Source organism: Pipistrellus hanaki (assembly GCF_964339955.1).
Source record: "Pipistrellus hanaki genome assembly, chromosome: 1".
In the NCBI taxonomy this organism is placed as follows: domain Eukaryota; kingdom Metazoa; phylum Chordata; class Mammalia; order Chiroptera; family Vespertilionidae; genus Pipistrellus; species Pipistrellus hanaki.
In genome coordinates, this window is record NC_140503.1 from 92,270,335 (window position 1) to 92,286,312 (window position 15,978).

At 43.2% G+C, this 15,978-nt stretch overlaps 1 protein-coding gene and 1 pseudogene across 3 annotated transcripts in view; one reads left to right on the top strand and one right to left on the bottom strand.

Annotated features, from left to right (window-relative positions):
- KIF5B (kinesin family member 5B) overlaps window positions 1–12,391 on the bottom strand; it is an 83,182-nt gene extending 70,791 nt beyond the window's left edge. The window contains exon 1 of one of the 2 annotated variants that reach the window (XM_084875783.1): window positions 11,808–12,391. In XM_084875783.1, the coding sequence (XP_084731909.1) occupies window positions 11,808–11,933 (126 nt within the window). In that variant the 5' untranslated portion in view covers window positions 11,934–12,391. The remainder of the gene's footprint in view (window positions 1–11,807) is intronic. The other variant, XM_084875782.1, reaches the window with a different exon arrangement.
- Window positions 12,139–15,038, top strand: LOC311612196 (elongation factor 1-alpha 1-like; annotated as a pseudogene). Its single transcript has 2 exons — window positions 12,139–12,229; window positions 13,593–15,038. The product of its transcript is annotated as an elongation factor 1-alpha 1-like (transcript).
- The last annotated feature ends 940 nt before the right edge of the window (window positions 15,039–15,978 follow it).

The window sequence follows — 15,978 nt, forward strand, 5'->3', positions numbered from 1 at the left end:
TGTGCATGTGAAAAGGCGCTGGCTTAATCCCAGCGCACAGAGAGGGAGGACTGGGCCGAGATTGCTGCTGGCTCAATCCCAGTGTACGGAAAGGGCGGGCCGGGCTGAGTTCGCAACTGGCTTACACCCGGCGCGCAGAGAGGGCGGAGAGCTAATGCGTGGCTGGCTTTCTTGTTCTTGAGGAAAACAGAATCACCCTATTGCTCTGATAGACGGCCCCAGTCAGGGAGAGGCCAGACTGTCAGGCAGCGTGCAGAGATCTCTCGGAGGTGTGTGAAGTTAGAGGCCATTACTGCGGGACTTGGGGAGGAGCCAACAGGAAAACAAAGCTTGTCTGCACCAACCCGAGGCTCCTCCCCATCCAAGCTGAGCACGAAGCTCTCCCAGAGGCTGGCTTTCTCTAAGGAGGGACTGGCCAGAATCCAAAGCTTGTCTGCGCCTTTACCACAGAGGTGCTCGCGCCTGCAACCAATCCTGCGAGACTCACCAGGAACAGGACTTTCCTAAGGCAAGACTGACAGGGAACCAAAGATTGTCTGACCCACCCCGAGACTCCCCCCCATCCAAGCGGAGTACAGAAGCCCTCCTAGCTGAGTCACTGCTGATCCTCACAGCCAATTGGCTTAGAGATCAACGCTTCCCAGTGATACCAACAATAAGCAAGGCTTAACAACAAGACTGCACACACAGCTCACAAAGGGCTACACCAAGACTGTCCACCGCAGGTAACTGGGAAGGTTGTGCTACTGGGCTCTACCAGAACACCTAGCACAGAAAACTATTCCATCAAATCAGGAAAACAACTAAAATGCAGACAAGAGGCAGGACACAAAGGAAGGAGATGGAGGAAAAGAAAAGAATGGACATAAGTTCAAAACTACAGTTATAAGGCTTTTCAAGAATATCCTAAAAAAGGGCGATAAAATAAATGAGACCTATGAGGATATGAAAAGGGATCAACTAGAAATAAAGAATACATTGTCTGAAATAAAAAATATTACACAGAGCCCTAAAAACAGACTGGAAGATTCTCGCAAGAATCAAGACAAAGATTTAGAACACAAAGAGCCAGAGGACACTCCTCTGCAGAAGCAAGAAGATAAGAAAATCCAGAAAGTTGAAGATAGTGTAAGAAACCTCTGGGACAATTTCAAGCGAACCAATGTCAGAATTATGGGGGTCCCAGAAGAGAGAGTGCAAGATACCGAAAGAATACTGGGAGAAATAGTGACAGAAAACTTCCCCCACCTGGGGAAAGAAATAGACTTACAAGTCCAGGAAGTGTGCAGTACCCCAAACAAAAGAAATCCAAAGAGGACCACACCAAGATACATCATAATTAAAATGCCAGGAGCAAAAGACAAAGAGAGAATATTAAAAGCAGCAAGAGAAAAGCAGGTAGTTACCTAAAAAGGAGCACCCATACGATTGTCAGCTGATTTCTCAACAGAAGCCATGCAGGCCAGACGGGAATGGCAAGAAATATTCAAGGTGATGAATAGCAAGAACCTACAGCCAAAAATACTCTACCCAGCAAAGCTATCACTCAGAATCGAAGGCCAGGTGAAGAGCTTCACAAATAAAAAAAAGCTAAAGGAGTTCATCACTGCCAAACCAGAATTATATGAATTGCTGAAGGGGGTTATTTAGGAAGAGAAAGAAGATAAAGATAAAAATTATGAACAACAAATATGTAACTATCAACAAGTGAAACTAAAAACCAAGGGAATTAAAAAATCTGACGAACAATATTAACTGTTGAATATAACAGAATCAGAGGTATGGAAGGGGAGTGGACTGACGATTCTCAGGGAAAAGGGGAGTAGGGGGTGCGGGAAGAGACTGAACAATAACTGTGCACCTATGGATGAGGACAATGGGGGATGGGGAAAGAACAGATGGTGGGGTGGGAACCTGGTAGAGGGGAGCAATAAGGGGGGGGGGAGGGGAGAGGAACACATTTGTAATAATCTGAACAATATATATATATATATATATATATATATATATATATATATATATATATATATATATATATATATAATGTCCATGGAAATCAAGGAGAAACTTTCAAGGAGGGACTGCTTGTGTTAAATATAACTGAAGTCAAGACAAAACTGAAAAGTATCAAAAGACAAAGATCAGATTGTAATGGGTTGAAAAAAGAATGGAAGATAACCAAGTAATTTCTATCTGGCTGTGGAGCTAAGAAAGATATATGTATTTTTTTAAATGGGCAAGACCTGAGCAAGTTTTAATGCTCAAAAGATTAAGCTACTGACCTAGGAAAGTAAGCATCTACAGATGAAAAGAGAAGGGAACTGGACCCTAAAATACAAAATAATCATGACTCCGGAAAAAATCCTTAACATTACAGAATACTTCCTGGGTCTTATCTTAAAACACACACATACACACACACACACACACACACACACACACACACACACACACACACACACAAACCTTACTTTTTATCCCACAATCCCCCTCCTCAAAGTAAGAATGAAGGCTATGTGAAGCCATTCCCAAATCCCCTTACCAATTTCCATTAGATAGGCTGAAAAGCTAACCACTTGTTAGCCTCGTTCCCTTGCAACTAGTGGCCACTTGACCCATTTCTGGATACTATGAAGTAAGTGATGGTTTGCTGGAAGGTACTGGAGAAGAGTTTTGTTTTCCTGATGAAAAGAACCATTCTCAGCTGAGACTACCCTTTCTCCTTTCTGGAATAAATGTCTGGAGTTGTAACATCCATTTTGAAAACATGATAAAAACGATGAAAAGTCACTAAGGAAAACAAAGGATAAGAATCCATAAGTAGTAGCAGCAAAGGCCTATATATAAACTTTTAATGAGAGAAATAACATCTTATTTAAACCTCTGTTGTTTGTTTTCACTCTGCAGCTGAAAGCATTCCTGACGGATATACTAAGATGATCAGCTCTAGTATCAATTAAAAGGCATCTCAATGTCTGATTACTCTTTGGCTAAAGCATACATAAAAGTGTCCTTTTGCTAAGATATCCCTGAGACATTAACATTTAAGCCTGCAGGTTATACTACTGATTATACAAGATGTATTCATAATAAACAATTCTGGAAACAAACTCAAAACAAATACATTCAAAAGAACAATCACCACACCAGTGATAAACCATGCTATTTTTTCTATGCAAAAAGAAAATAATTTCCCCTCTTCATTTATCCAGCAAACATTTATTTAGCACCTAGAAGGCAACAAATACTGTAAAGTAATAATTTTAGAAATAATATTTTAGTATAGACTGTAGTGTTCAAAGAACAGAGGATAATAATAGTCTTGAATACTAATTAATATAAGTGATCAAGTAATGACATCTGACTTGAAATGGAGATAGTCTCTAGTTTTAAAGACCTCACAACCTGGAAAGGAGTCAAGAATAGATTGCTACTAGCCAAATATACATTTAATAACGGATGTAGAAAAAAAAGGTATGAAAGCAAAATTTAAACAATGACTAATTCTAATTTTGCTTGCAAGAAAGAAGTTAATCAGCCAGGACCGGTTTGGCTCAGTGGTAGAGCGTCGGCCTGCGGACTGAAAGGTCCTGGTTCGATTCCAGTCAAGGGCATGTACCTTGGTTGCGGGCACATCCCCAGTGGGGAGGGTGTGTGTGTGTGTGTGTGTGTGTGTGTGTGTGCAGGAGGCAGCTGGTCGATGTTTCTCTCTCATCGACATTTCTAACTCTGTCCCTCTCAATTCTTCTCTGTGTAAAATCAATTAAATAAAATAAATTTTTAAAAAAAGAAGTTAATCAATAGAAAAGATAAAGCATGAAGACAGCTGATCCTTCCAAAATAAATCAAATAACAAAATCTTAAAATAAACATCTAAACAAACAGAAAGAACACTACTGAACTTTAATCCCTTATCTCCATTTTTACATCAATTAAAAAAACAACAACAGTGCTTATAAACCATTTAGAAAGATATATGCTAAAAATAATAGGTAATTGTAAAGCCTGCCTCAAAAATACATTATGTAGCTACTTATTCTGGAATCACCACTAGCAAAAATGCAAACTACATATACAACCTTATTAAAGCAGGGCTATGAATATGCAAACAAAAATAATCAAGCTGGGGTTGAGTGATTTGTTTAGAAATTATATCCTTGTTAAATAAAAACTTTGTGCTTGGTATCAAGTCAAGAAATTTTAAATTCCGCTGAAACTGGTTTGGCTCAGTGGATAGATAGAGAATCGGCCTGCAGGCAAAAAGGTCCCAGGTTTGATACGGGTCAAGGGCATGTACCTTTGTTGCGGGCACATCCCCAGTAGGGATGTGCAAGAGGCAGCTGATCGATGATTCTCTCTCATTGATGTTTCTAACTCTCTATCCCTCTCTCTTCCTCTCTGTAAAAAATCAATAAAATATATTTTAAAAAAGAGAAGACAGAAAACATATCAAAAATCTTCTCAGATCACAATAGCATAAAATTAGATACCAACTACAATTCAAACAATGAAACATAAAATCGATTTCTAATGGTCTATAATTAAGGCACATTTCCAAATTAATCTGTATATTATATGTTTTTTGTTTTTTTCTGACATCCATTCTTTAAAACCTGGTTCTTGGCACTGAAACATACTCTCTATTTCTATGTATCTTCAGAGACACTCCAAGTCACAAGATTCATTGACATGTGACTTAGACTTCAAGGGACAAAATGAATTAGAAATGTTTATTTGAATTGCAACCATACCTTAGATTTTTTTAAGTGAAGTGGTTCCTGTCTGAGTTTGCACAGACTAGGCTAACACCAAATCAGGTTAAAAAGGAACCCTTCTGGCATGGATATGCCCCTTTTTGGAATTCTGAATAGTAATCAGGAGAGATTATAGGATACTATATTTTCCTTAGTTTGACACAGATTATGGGCAAACACCCCAAATTGTAAAGGTATGAGAAGATGGCTCCTTATTCTCTTTTAATTTTCACTATTAAGGTAAACAGGATCAGCCCTGGCTAAGGAACTCAGTTGGGTAGAATGTCCCCCCCGATTTGCCAAGGTTGAGGGTTTGAGCCCTGGTCAGGGCAGCAAGGATTAGCCAATGAATGCATAAATAAGTGGGATAACAAATTGATGTTTCTCTCTCACTCTACCTTTCTCTCTCTAAATTCAACTAATTAAAATTTAAAAAAAAAAAAAAAAAAAAAGGTAAACAGGATCAAAGACCAAATCATCATTCACTTAAAAAAGGAAATCCTATTGTGCTGAAGGCAAGGAACTGGGCAAGATAATCTAATTAGGTTTATTCTCTACTTCCAATAAACTAAGTACAACAGCCTTTTTTTGGTTCTGGCAGCCTATACAGTATCTATACATATAAAGAGGTAATATGCTAATTTGTCCATGACAGTGTCCCTGTAACAATCTATTTACAGATTGATGCACGTGCAGCAGGGGGTGGGCGACTGGAGCCAAGTTGGGGTGGGGTGTGTGTGTGTGTGTGTGTGTGTGTGTGTGTGTGTGTGTCTGAGGACCGTGCCTGACAGGAGCCCAGACTGCAAAGAAGAAAGAGGAAGTGGCCACTGGGAGCTCTTCCAATCTCCCAGCACCCCCAGGGGGGTGGGGAGGCTGGCTGGATGGGGAGAAGACCCAGTCTTGGGGGTAGCTGCAGCCTACACCTCCAACTCTCGATCTCTTCCCCACCCCCTCCCGTCAGGGGCGACCACCAGTCAGCACCCCCAAACACCTGGCACCATGGGGGGGAGAGGGGCGGGCCTCTGCTGGGGCTGGGCACGCCTCTCCTCCCTACAACTCCAGACCTGGGTAGAGCAGGCCTGAGCGGCCCTCTAGGGTCAGACCCTTTCCCCTGATAGCAGCAGCGCTGAGCTGTCTCTGCAGAGGAAGCACGCTGAACCTCGCAGTGGGTATGGCTAAACCTGCCCTCCTAGCCCACCTGGCTCTGCCCAGGCCGGGCCCTCACCCAGCTCCAGAAGTTTGGAGTTCCAACCTGAGCAAGTACATCTGCGAAACAGCCATGTACAATTTAAAGAATGGTGCCAAGCAGGAAGGTTTGACAAGTTACTTCCCCTTCAGCCTTGCCACCCCCAAACTCCCTGCCACCCCCCCGCCCCAGCGCCTCCAGGGACAGCCACCACTACAGGGCTGCTGGCCAGAGGCCCCCCACGCCCCCCTCCAAGACCTGTGGAACCCTCTGCAAAGCTTTCATAGCTACAGTCCCAGGAAAAATCATGCCCTCCTCTCCTAATCAGCACCTGCTGCCTGCAAGGGTACCCATGAGCTTAAAAATAACAATCCCTTCCTCTTTAGACATCACTTATGTGATGAAACATTTCTAGGTTTATTAGCTCAGAACCTCCTCATGACAAACCAGTGAGGTAGGTGGAGAATAGATTACAATTCCTGTGGTATATGTGTATGTATTCAGAAATGAAGCTCAGAGAGGAAAAGTGTCAAGCCAAAGTGGTAACCAAGATGCAGCACACACCCCATTGGAGGAGGGGGAAAGGGGAATTTGATTTTAAATGAGGGCAATTGGAGAATGAGTTTACAGAGCTGCATTTCTTATGGCTCTAGGGGGCATCTCCCACATAATAAAAGGCTAATATGCAAATGACCAAATGCTAGAATGACTAGTCACTATGATGCATGCTGACCACCAGGAGGCAAACACTCAATGCAGGATCGGCCCCCTGGTGGTCAGTGTGCTCCCACAGGGAGAGCACGGCTCAGCCAGAAACCAGGCTCATGGCTGGTGAGCACAACGGCAGTGGTGGGAGTCTCTCCTGCCTCGTGGCAATGCTAAGGATGTCCAATGGACAGCTTAGGCCCACCAAGCAGTCAGTCGGACATCCCTCCAGGGCTCCATCCCTCCAGGGCTCCTGGACTGTGAGAGGGCACAGGCTAGGCTGAGGAAACCCCCACTCAAGTGCACAAATTTTATGCACTGGGCCTCCAGTCCTATATAATAAAAGGTTAATATGCAAACCTACCAAACGGCGAAATGGCCAGTTGCTATGATGCGCACTGATCACCAGGGGGCAAATGCTCAACACAGGGGGAGTGCTGCTCAGCCAGAAGCTAGGCTCATGGCTGGCTAGCACAGCGGTGGTGGCAGGAGCCTCTCCTGCCTCCATGGCAGTGCTAAGAATGTCTAATTGTTGACTAATTGCCCAAGGAGCAGGCCTAAGCCATCAGTCAGACATTGCCTGAGGGTCCCCAGACTATGAGAGGGTGCAGGTTGGGCACCGAGTGCAGGAATTTCATGCACCATTCCTCTAGTACTACAATATATAAAGAACAATGATTAGTAAAGACACGTAACACGTGTGAATGTTCCACTTTTATAACTCATAAATATAGCAATAATTTTTTCAATTGATTTTTTCATCTTTCAGCAGGTTCATGAGAACTGCATAAGGAGTTTCCCTATCCTACTTTTGAGGTATCAAATTTTTTTATTTAAAGTGAATATATTCTGCTTGTACATCTTAAAGGTTTTCATAAAAGAAGTCACTTACTTCATTCAATATGTGATAATTATAGCACTTCCCAAACTAAAAACAAAACTGTATGAAAAATGGCAAAATGGGGAAACACAATAAGATTACAAGATTTGCCTGCCATGCAGTCACATAATCCTACATAATAGAATAATATGCAAATTAACCATCACTCTGCTACACCCACCAGTCACACCCATCAGCCAATCAGAGCGAGTATGAAAATAAACCCAACTAAGATGGCTACAGTCACAGAGAATAAGAGGGAGGCTTAGGTTCCCCAGGCAACGAAAGAAACCAAGCTTTCTGTCTACCCTTGCAGGCCTAAGTCTCCATTCAAGGCAACAAAGTTTCAATTATAGAAGGTAAACAAATCCAAATTGAAATGGCAGCAGCCACAGAGCCAGCAGGAGGCTTGGCTCCACTTCAGGTTACAAAGTTTCAATGTAGAAGGTAAATAAATTCCAGATACCACCGGACCAGTTTGGCTCAGTGGATAGAGCATCGGTCTGCGGATTAAAAGGTCCCAGGTTCGATTCCGGTCAAGGGCATGTACCTCGGTTGCGGGCACATCCCTATTAGGGGGGGTGCAAGAGGCAGCTGATCGATGAGTCTCTCTCATCGATGTTTCTAACTCTCTATCCCTCTCTCTTCCTCTCTGTGAAAAATCAATAAAATATATATTTTTTTAAAATTCCAGGTACCAGGGCCTCTATCCTATCTAATAAAAGAGTAATATGCAGATTAATCATCACTCCAACACATAATAGCTGCCCCCATGTGATCAAAGATCCTGCCCCCATATGGACACAAGATGGCCACCACAAGATGGCCAGCAGGGGAGGGCAGTTGAGAGGGACCAGGCCTGCAGGGGAGGGCAGTTAGGGGTGACCAGGCCGGCAGAGGAGGGAAGTTGGGGGCAAACAGGCTGGAAGGGGAGCAGTTAGATATCAATCAGGCTGGCATGGGAGTGGTTAGGGGTGATCAGGTTGGCAGGCAGAAGCTGTTAGGGGCAATCAGGAAGGCAGGCAGGTGATCAGTAGGGAGCCAGCAGTCCTGGTTTGTGAAAGGGATCCCAGATTGGACAGTGTGCAGGCTGGGCTGAGGGACAATGCCCCCAGTCCTGTGCACGAATTTCATGCACCGGGCCTATAGTCTACATATATAAAAGCCTAAGCCACTGTCTTACTGGTAGCTATGATGTGCACTGACCACTAAGGGGCATACGCTCAACACAGGAGCTGCAGAGCTGCAGTGACTTGGCAGTTGCAGTTCTTGGATGAAACATCCAGAACCAGAGGAAGGAGCTTGATTCTGGGGTGTAGTCACCCAAGAATCATCCTCTTGCAATTTGGGATCCCTCTGGGGATGTCAGAAAGCTAGTTTCGTCCCAATCCTCACAGGCCAGGCTGAGGGACTCTAGTATTAAAAATAACTAATTACTGCCGAAAACCGGTTTGGCTCAGTGGATACAGGTCGGCCTGTGGACTGATTCCCGGTCAAGGGCATGTACCTTGGTTAAGGGCACATCCCCAGTAGGGGGCATGCAGAAGGCAGCTGATGGATGTTTCTCTCTCATCCATGTTTCTAACTCTCTATCCCTCTCTCTTCCTCTCTGTACAAAATAAATAAAATATATTTTAAAAAAATAAAAATAAAAAATAAATAAAAATAACTAATTACTTGAGTAACAGAAAAAAACTTGGACAAAATATTGGAAACCAAACTTAGATAAAAATCAGAATCCTTAAAAACGATTTTTTACATGAGCACCGATCATACTTATAATTCAGTAACATTATAAACCAAAATATTTATTCTTTAAATTTTGATTCAACTAGAAGTCTGTAAAAACTTTATAAATGGCCTGGCCAGTGGGGCTCAGTGGTTGAGCGGGAGGTCATGGTTCGATTCTGGGTCAGAGCACATACCTGGGTGGAAGCAGCCTATCAATGATTCTCTCTCATCATTGATGTTTCCTCTCTCTCTCTCCCTCTTTCTCTTCCCCTCTCAAATCAATAGAAATAAATGTTTTAAAAACTTTTAAAATGTATAGAATAATTTAGTTTTAAATTCTGCATTGCAGCAATTCCTTCTTAAACTATATATTTTGAATCAGAATCAAGATCCAAATATGAACCAAGAGGATTTTTAGAGACTTTCTATTTTACTTTACCCAGTAGCCCTCATAAATTCCCAAACAACCTTTAAAAAATAATTCATTTTAAAAAGTGAACAAAAATGAGACCTGAATAATTGATGACATATTACCATGTGCAAAGTATTAGTTCCTGAAAATAATGAACTAAACACATTGTTTTATATTTCTAAAGGCTTTGTCACTCAATTGTAATGTATCTCTGCTTATACAAATTTTTAAAACTAGACTAAAATGCTTGCCTAAAGGCCAACTTAACTGTTCATTGTTTCACAGCTCTATCATCTATCCATTATTTATATTACTATTTATATTTATTTACATTACTAAATAAACATATAAGACACTTAAATAACTTTATCCAAAGGAAACAACCTAGCATAAATGTGTGCTTCTTGTGGTAATCACTTGTTTTAACTATTTCCTCAGCTTTTGTCATTTTTGAGCTGCCTTCTAACCTAATCTTAAAACATTTGTAAATCCTAAATTCTAATATAAAAAAACCCAACAACTTGATTATACTTACAGATTTGTGTAAGCACATACTAAAAATCATTCCTAATACAAGTCGAAAAGGAAAACAACTTTATGTCAAGCACTGCTGAAGTTGAGTACTCACACAAACTTAAGAAACTAGTAGCCAGGCCTTGTAAGCCTTCTGATTCCATGTAAAATATATCATTCTAAAGGAAAAGGATGACTACTACTGTGCTTAACTTCTTGGCCTCACCATGATGTCATTTATAGCAAGAGTTTTTCTTCTGGATTTTGTTAACAAAGAACCAGCTTTCAGTCTACACATAGTACTGGCAGATGTTAGTAATCTAATGACTTGTTTGTCAAATGCCTAACAAGCAACATGGATCAACATTCACTCATTAGACTTAAACGTTCACATAAAAAATATAAAGAACTTTAAACTTTAGTCCTGTATAATATGCCAATGCTTTTAATTATCACTGTCCCATGACTACTTTGTCCTATTTCCAAATTAAACTGTGTAAATAATATGTTAAATATGAAATGCAATTAGGAAAAATTAACATTAAAATGTTGTACCATGTTAAAAATGTAGAAAAAAGCCCTGCTACATGTCATAACTAAGAAAGATTTGGTTTTGAATTAAACTGCTCTGTATATAGAGTATCTTAGTATCCATTTTAACCTCCTTGAACTGGGAGTGCTATTTGAGACTTGTCAATACTAGAAAGAAAAGAAAGGAAAAGAAGTAACTTTACATTCTCTCGTCTCCCTTGTGGGCTCCAGACATCACGCAGCAGGCAGCTAAACAATGAATGATTCTTTCTCATCACTAGTGTTTCTATCTCCCTCCCTGAAATAAATAAAAATACATTTAAAAAAAAACAAACCTTCCTTTTACATTACTCTAATATACACACAAAAAGTTAACACTCTTACCTAGACTGTTACCAAATAAAACCCAGCAAGAATGAGATTATGGGTCTTTCTGAGCACTTGTTTGACCCAATCTGAAGTGGCCACATTTGCAACAAAATTGATCACTCCGATTTTAAAAGAAAATTCATTTATTTCTTTTTATATAGTTCCTATTAATCTTTCCCTATTGTTAATAAAATGTGGGTAGGTAAACATTTTGAGGTAAAGGTGTTATTTATAATTTTTCCTCCTCCCGCGGGGAAAACAATAGGGTTCAACATATAGTTTCTATAAAACTAAGTGTCTTTAGCACTTAAGATATGTTGGGTTGGTCTCCACGTTACTAGCTGAATTTTAGTCTTAGATATTTATATATGGTAAATTGGGGGTAGCCAAAACCCCAACAACCAGCAGGAACAGTAAACACCCCACATAAATGCAGGCGCGCGCACACTAAACTTGCTCCCGAAACAGCTCCCCCAGCACCCCAGGTGAGGGAGTGTCCCGGACTGAGGCCAGGCGCCTCCCATCACCCCTCGGAAGCGCCGAGGCCGGGAGGGGAGGCCCAGGGACACCTGCGGAGCTCGCCGTCCCGGGGCTGGGTTATCTGACCCGGAAAACTCCACCGGGGACAGCGGGGGACACGACCGCTCCCTCCACACCCTGCACCCCACACTCCCCGGGACTGCCAGGCCCGGCCAGGCCCGAAGCGGCGGGAAGGCGGCAACTCACCGCGATCATGACCGTGTCTTCTCCCTGAAACTTGGCGATGTACTTATCGCCGCGGTTCACTTCAGAGTCGTTGAGAGGTCTGAAGCGACACATCACTTTGATGTTGCACTCCGCCGGGTCCGCCATCTTCCTCGCTGCCGGGGCCGGAGGCCGGGAGCCACTCCCCGCCGCTCAGTCCGGGAGGAAGCAGGCCCGGGCTGAGGGTCGCGGGCCGCGGAGGTCGAGGGGATGAGTCCCCGGGGTCGCACTTCCCCCGGAGGGGGCGGAGGGGGACGGAGCCTGGAAGCGCCGGCGCCGGCAGCCTCGCCCAGAGGCTCACTTCCGATCCATCATGGCAGCTAAGGCGGTGGCGGCGCCGGGTGGAGCGTCCACGGCGCAACTAGCTCCTCGGCTTCCCCTTCGCCGGCCTGGACAGACTGCAGGTTCCGGGAGACCAGGAAAGCGGCCCCCTCTTTCCTTGGGGAGAGCAGGCTGGCCCAGCCGCCTTCCCGCTCGGCTGTCTGCCTGACGGCTGACCCCGTCCCTTCCACAGCCTCAGACCCACGACGCGGCGGCGGAGGGCGGCGCGCGAGGAGCACTGCGCAGGCGCGGAGGCCCGGCCCGGCGGCCAATCCCAGCCCGCGCCGGCGGTCGCGGATTCAAGTGTTGCGGGCGGCTCACCCCAGTCCTCTGGCACCCCCCCCACCCCCCCCACTCCCCACAAGGCAGACAGGCGCACTTAGCTTTCCTTAGGGAACAAGAGATTTGTCAAAACCAAGTAGATTTCTTTTTCATTTGTTTAAGTAAAATGCCATATTCCAATAAGGAATGTTTGCTTTCTCTTTGGTTTGGAGATAAAATTGATTCCAAGCCAGCCTTTGCCAGAAAAGGAAAGATTTGAATGAAGGGTGGGACATGCTCTCTAGTTTAACAGTTGTTCTTTCCTGAGAGAGTGATTTTGGAATACAAAAAAAAAAAAAAAAAAAAAAAAAAAAAAAGGAAGAAGAAGAAAGAAAAGAAAAGAAACTTCTTCTGAGGAGAAATGTGGAAGAATTAGATAGGGTGAGGTGGGAGAAGGCTCTCAATCAGAGGTTCTTCCTCTTCAGTAATGAACAAATGGAACTTACCAGTTTGAACACTGGAGGAATGAGGGCCCTGGAGTGTAAAGATAGTTTCAAAGGGCCAGGATAAATTTGTGGTTTACATATCTAAGGAAAACCACCCCACAGTTGATTTTGCCTTCTATTTTTAGAAGGATGCCATAATGGCTCTCCCATGAAAGTGGCTCTGAAGTGCTATGAAAGAACAGCAAAAGATAATTAGAAACCCTTCCTCTGGTTCTGATTTTGTGTCTAGGATCGGACTATGAAAACCTTCAATGCTCATTGCCCTTGCTCAATCATCCTACTAGCGCTAAAAATAAAACCATTGTTCAACAGATTGAGGTTTGATCCACTACAATGAGGGAAATGTCACACCAGGGGATCTGTGGGGCATCTACCCAAACAAAGGTGTCAACTGATGGTCATTGGTGCCAATGCAATATCAATGGAACCTCCCAATTTGGGATGCAGTGAAGAAGAAAGTGCCACAGCTCAATAGTAATACAGTATTGCTGTGAAAACAACACAGCTATTAAACAGCTCAATACAGACTGAGGCAAAAGTATGTTTACAGTTGTTTGTATAGGGAATAATGCAATAAATTATAAACAAATATGAGAGTAAACTGTGGATTTTTTTGCAAAGGGTTTGCTGCCAGAACACAGATGTTGTGAAAACTCCCTCTAAATTAAACCTAAAACAGGAAAGGAAAAGACTCATATAAACATCTCATCATTGGACAGGTATAGATTCTAGAAAGTCTACCACTACTGGCCATCTGAACTACAAATGAGAGTAGGATTGACAAAAGAACATTGAAAAAATTGAGAAGGAGGCTGCAGAGATGGGGAAGGACTCCTTCAAGTATGTCTGGGTCTTATATAAACTGGAAGTTGAATGTGAGTTGAATATCACCATTGACATCTCCCCAGGAAAATTTGAGACCAGCCAGTATTATGTGACCATCATTGATGCCCCGGGACACAGAGACTTCATAAAAACATGATTACAGGCACATACTAGGCAGACTGTGCTGTCCTGATTGTTGCTGCTGGTGTTAGTGAAATTGAAGCAGGCATCTCCAAGAATGGGCAGACCCAGGAGCATGCCCTTCTGGCTTATATCAATACACTGACAGTTGGTGTCAACAAAATGGATTCTGTTGAGCCACCTTACAGCCAGAAAAGCTACGAGGAAATTGTTAAAGATGTCAGCACTTACATTAAGAAAATTGGCTATAATCTATACACAGTACCATTTGTGTCAATTTCTGGAGCCAAGTGCTAATATGCCTTGGTTCAAGGGATGGAAAGTCACTGTAAAGATGGCAGTGCCAGTGGAACCGCACTGCTTGAAGAACTGGATTACATCCTGCCACCAACTTGTCCAAATGATAAGTCCCTGAATCTGCCCCTCCAGGATGTCTACAAAACTGGTGATATGAAAACAAAAAACAAAAAACTGGTGATATGCTTACTCTCCCTCTGGGCCAGGTGGAGATGGGTGTTCTCAAACCAGTATGGTGGTCACCTTGTCTCTAGTCAACGTTACAACTGAAGTAAAGCCTATTGAAATGCACCATGAAGCTTTGCAAGAAGCTCTTCCTGGGGACAGGTCAAGAACATGTCTGTCAATGATGTTTGTCATGGCAATGTGGCTGGTGAGAGCAAAAATGACCTACCAATGGAAGCAGCTGGCTTCATAGCTCAGGTGATTATCCTAAACCATCCAGGCCAAATCAGTGCTGAATATGCACCTGTGCTGGATTGCCACACAGCTCCTACAGCTTGCAAATTTGCTGAGCTGAAAGAGGAGATTGATCACTATTCTGGGAAAAAGCTGGAAGATGGCCCCAAGTGCTTGAAATCGGGTGATGCTGCCATCATCTATATGGCTCCTGGCAAACCCATGTCTATATGGCTCTGACTACCCTCCTCTGGGTCATTTCGCGGCTCGTGACATGAAACAGATAGCTGCTGTGGGTGTCATCAAAGCCGTGGACATGAAGGCAGCTGGAGCTAGCAAAGTCACCAAGTCTGCCCAGAAAGCTCAGAAGTTAAATGAATATTATCCCCAATATCTGCCACCCCAATTCTTAATCAGTGGTGAAAGAATGGCCTCAGAAATGTTTGTTTCAATTGGCATTTAATTTAATAGTAAAAGGTTGGTTATTGCCGAGACCGGTTTGGCTCAATGGATAGAGCGTCGGCTTGGTGACTGAAAGGTCCCGAGTTCGATTCCAGTCAAGGGCATGTACCTTGGTTGCGGGCATATCCCCAGTAGGGGGTGTGCAAGAGGCGGCTGATCGATGACTCTCTCTCATCGATATTTCTAGCTCTCTATCTCTCTCCCTTCCTCTCTGTACAAAATCAATAAAATATATTTAAAAAGAAAAAGAAAAAAAAAGGTTGGTTATTGATTATAATGCATCACAAAACCTTCAGAAAGAAAATAAAATGTTTTGTGGACCATTTGTGTTTTTTTGGGGTGTGTGTATGGGGAGGGGGGGCAGTTTTGAAGGTGTTAGTTTTTTAAATCAGTACTTTTTAATAGAAATGACTTGACCAAAATCTGTCACAGAATTTTGTGTCCTTTAAAACCAAGTTTAATAAGAAAAAAGAAAAACATTTGGATCTGTATATTCACACTTGTAAACCTATTTTTGCCATACTCTGCAGTGTTACAACATAGGCCAGGGGTCCCTGGGGCCAGGCAGCTCTGCTCTGTCCCACCCCATACCTGCTTGTCCATCATGACTGGAGGTTCGACCAACTGGAAATCAGTCCTGCAGTCAGCGCTGGGTTGCAATGGCGATCCAGCACTGACTGCTGAGGGGGCTCAAATCAGGCCCCGAGAGAGACCTGAAGAGAGAAGCAGTGTCTGATTCGTAGCTTGTGTGACAGCTGTGAATGATCAGCACTTGCCTCTCTCTTTCTCTCCTGGCTGGGCCAGCAGCCACACCTCCATTTCTCTCCAGGCTTCCACTGGGACTGCTGAAAAGCCCTGCCTTTCTGATCAGGCCCTGTTGATAGACCCAGAGACTCTGACTGGCATAGAAACTGACCAATTGGAACCAAATCTGGGTCACC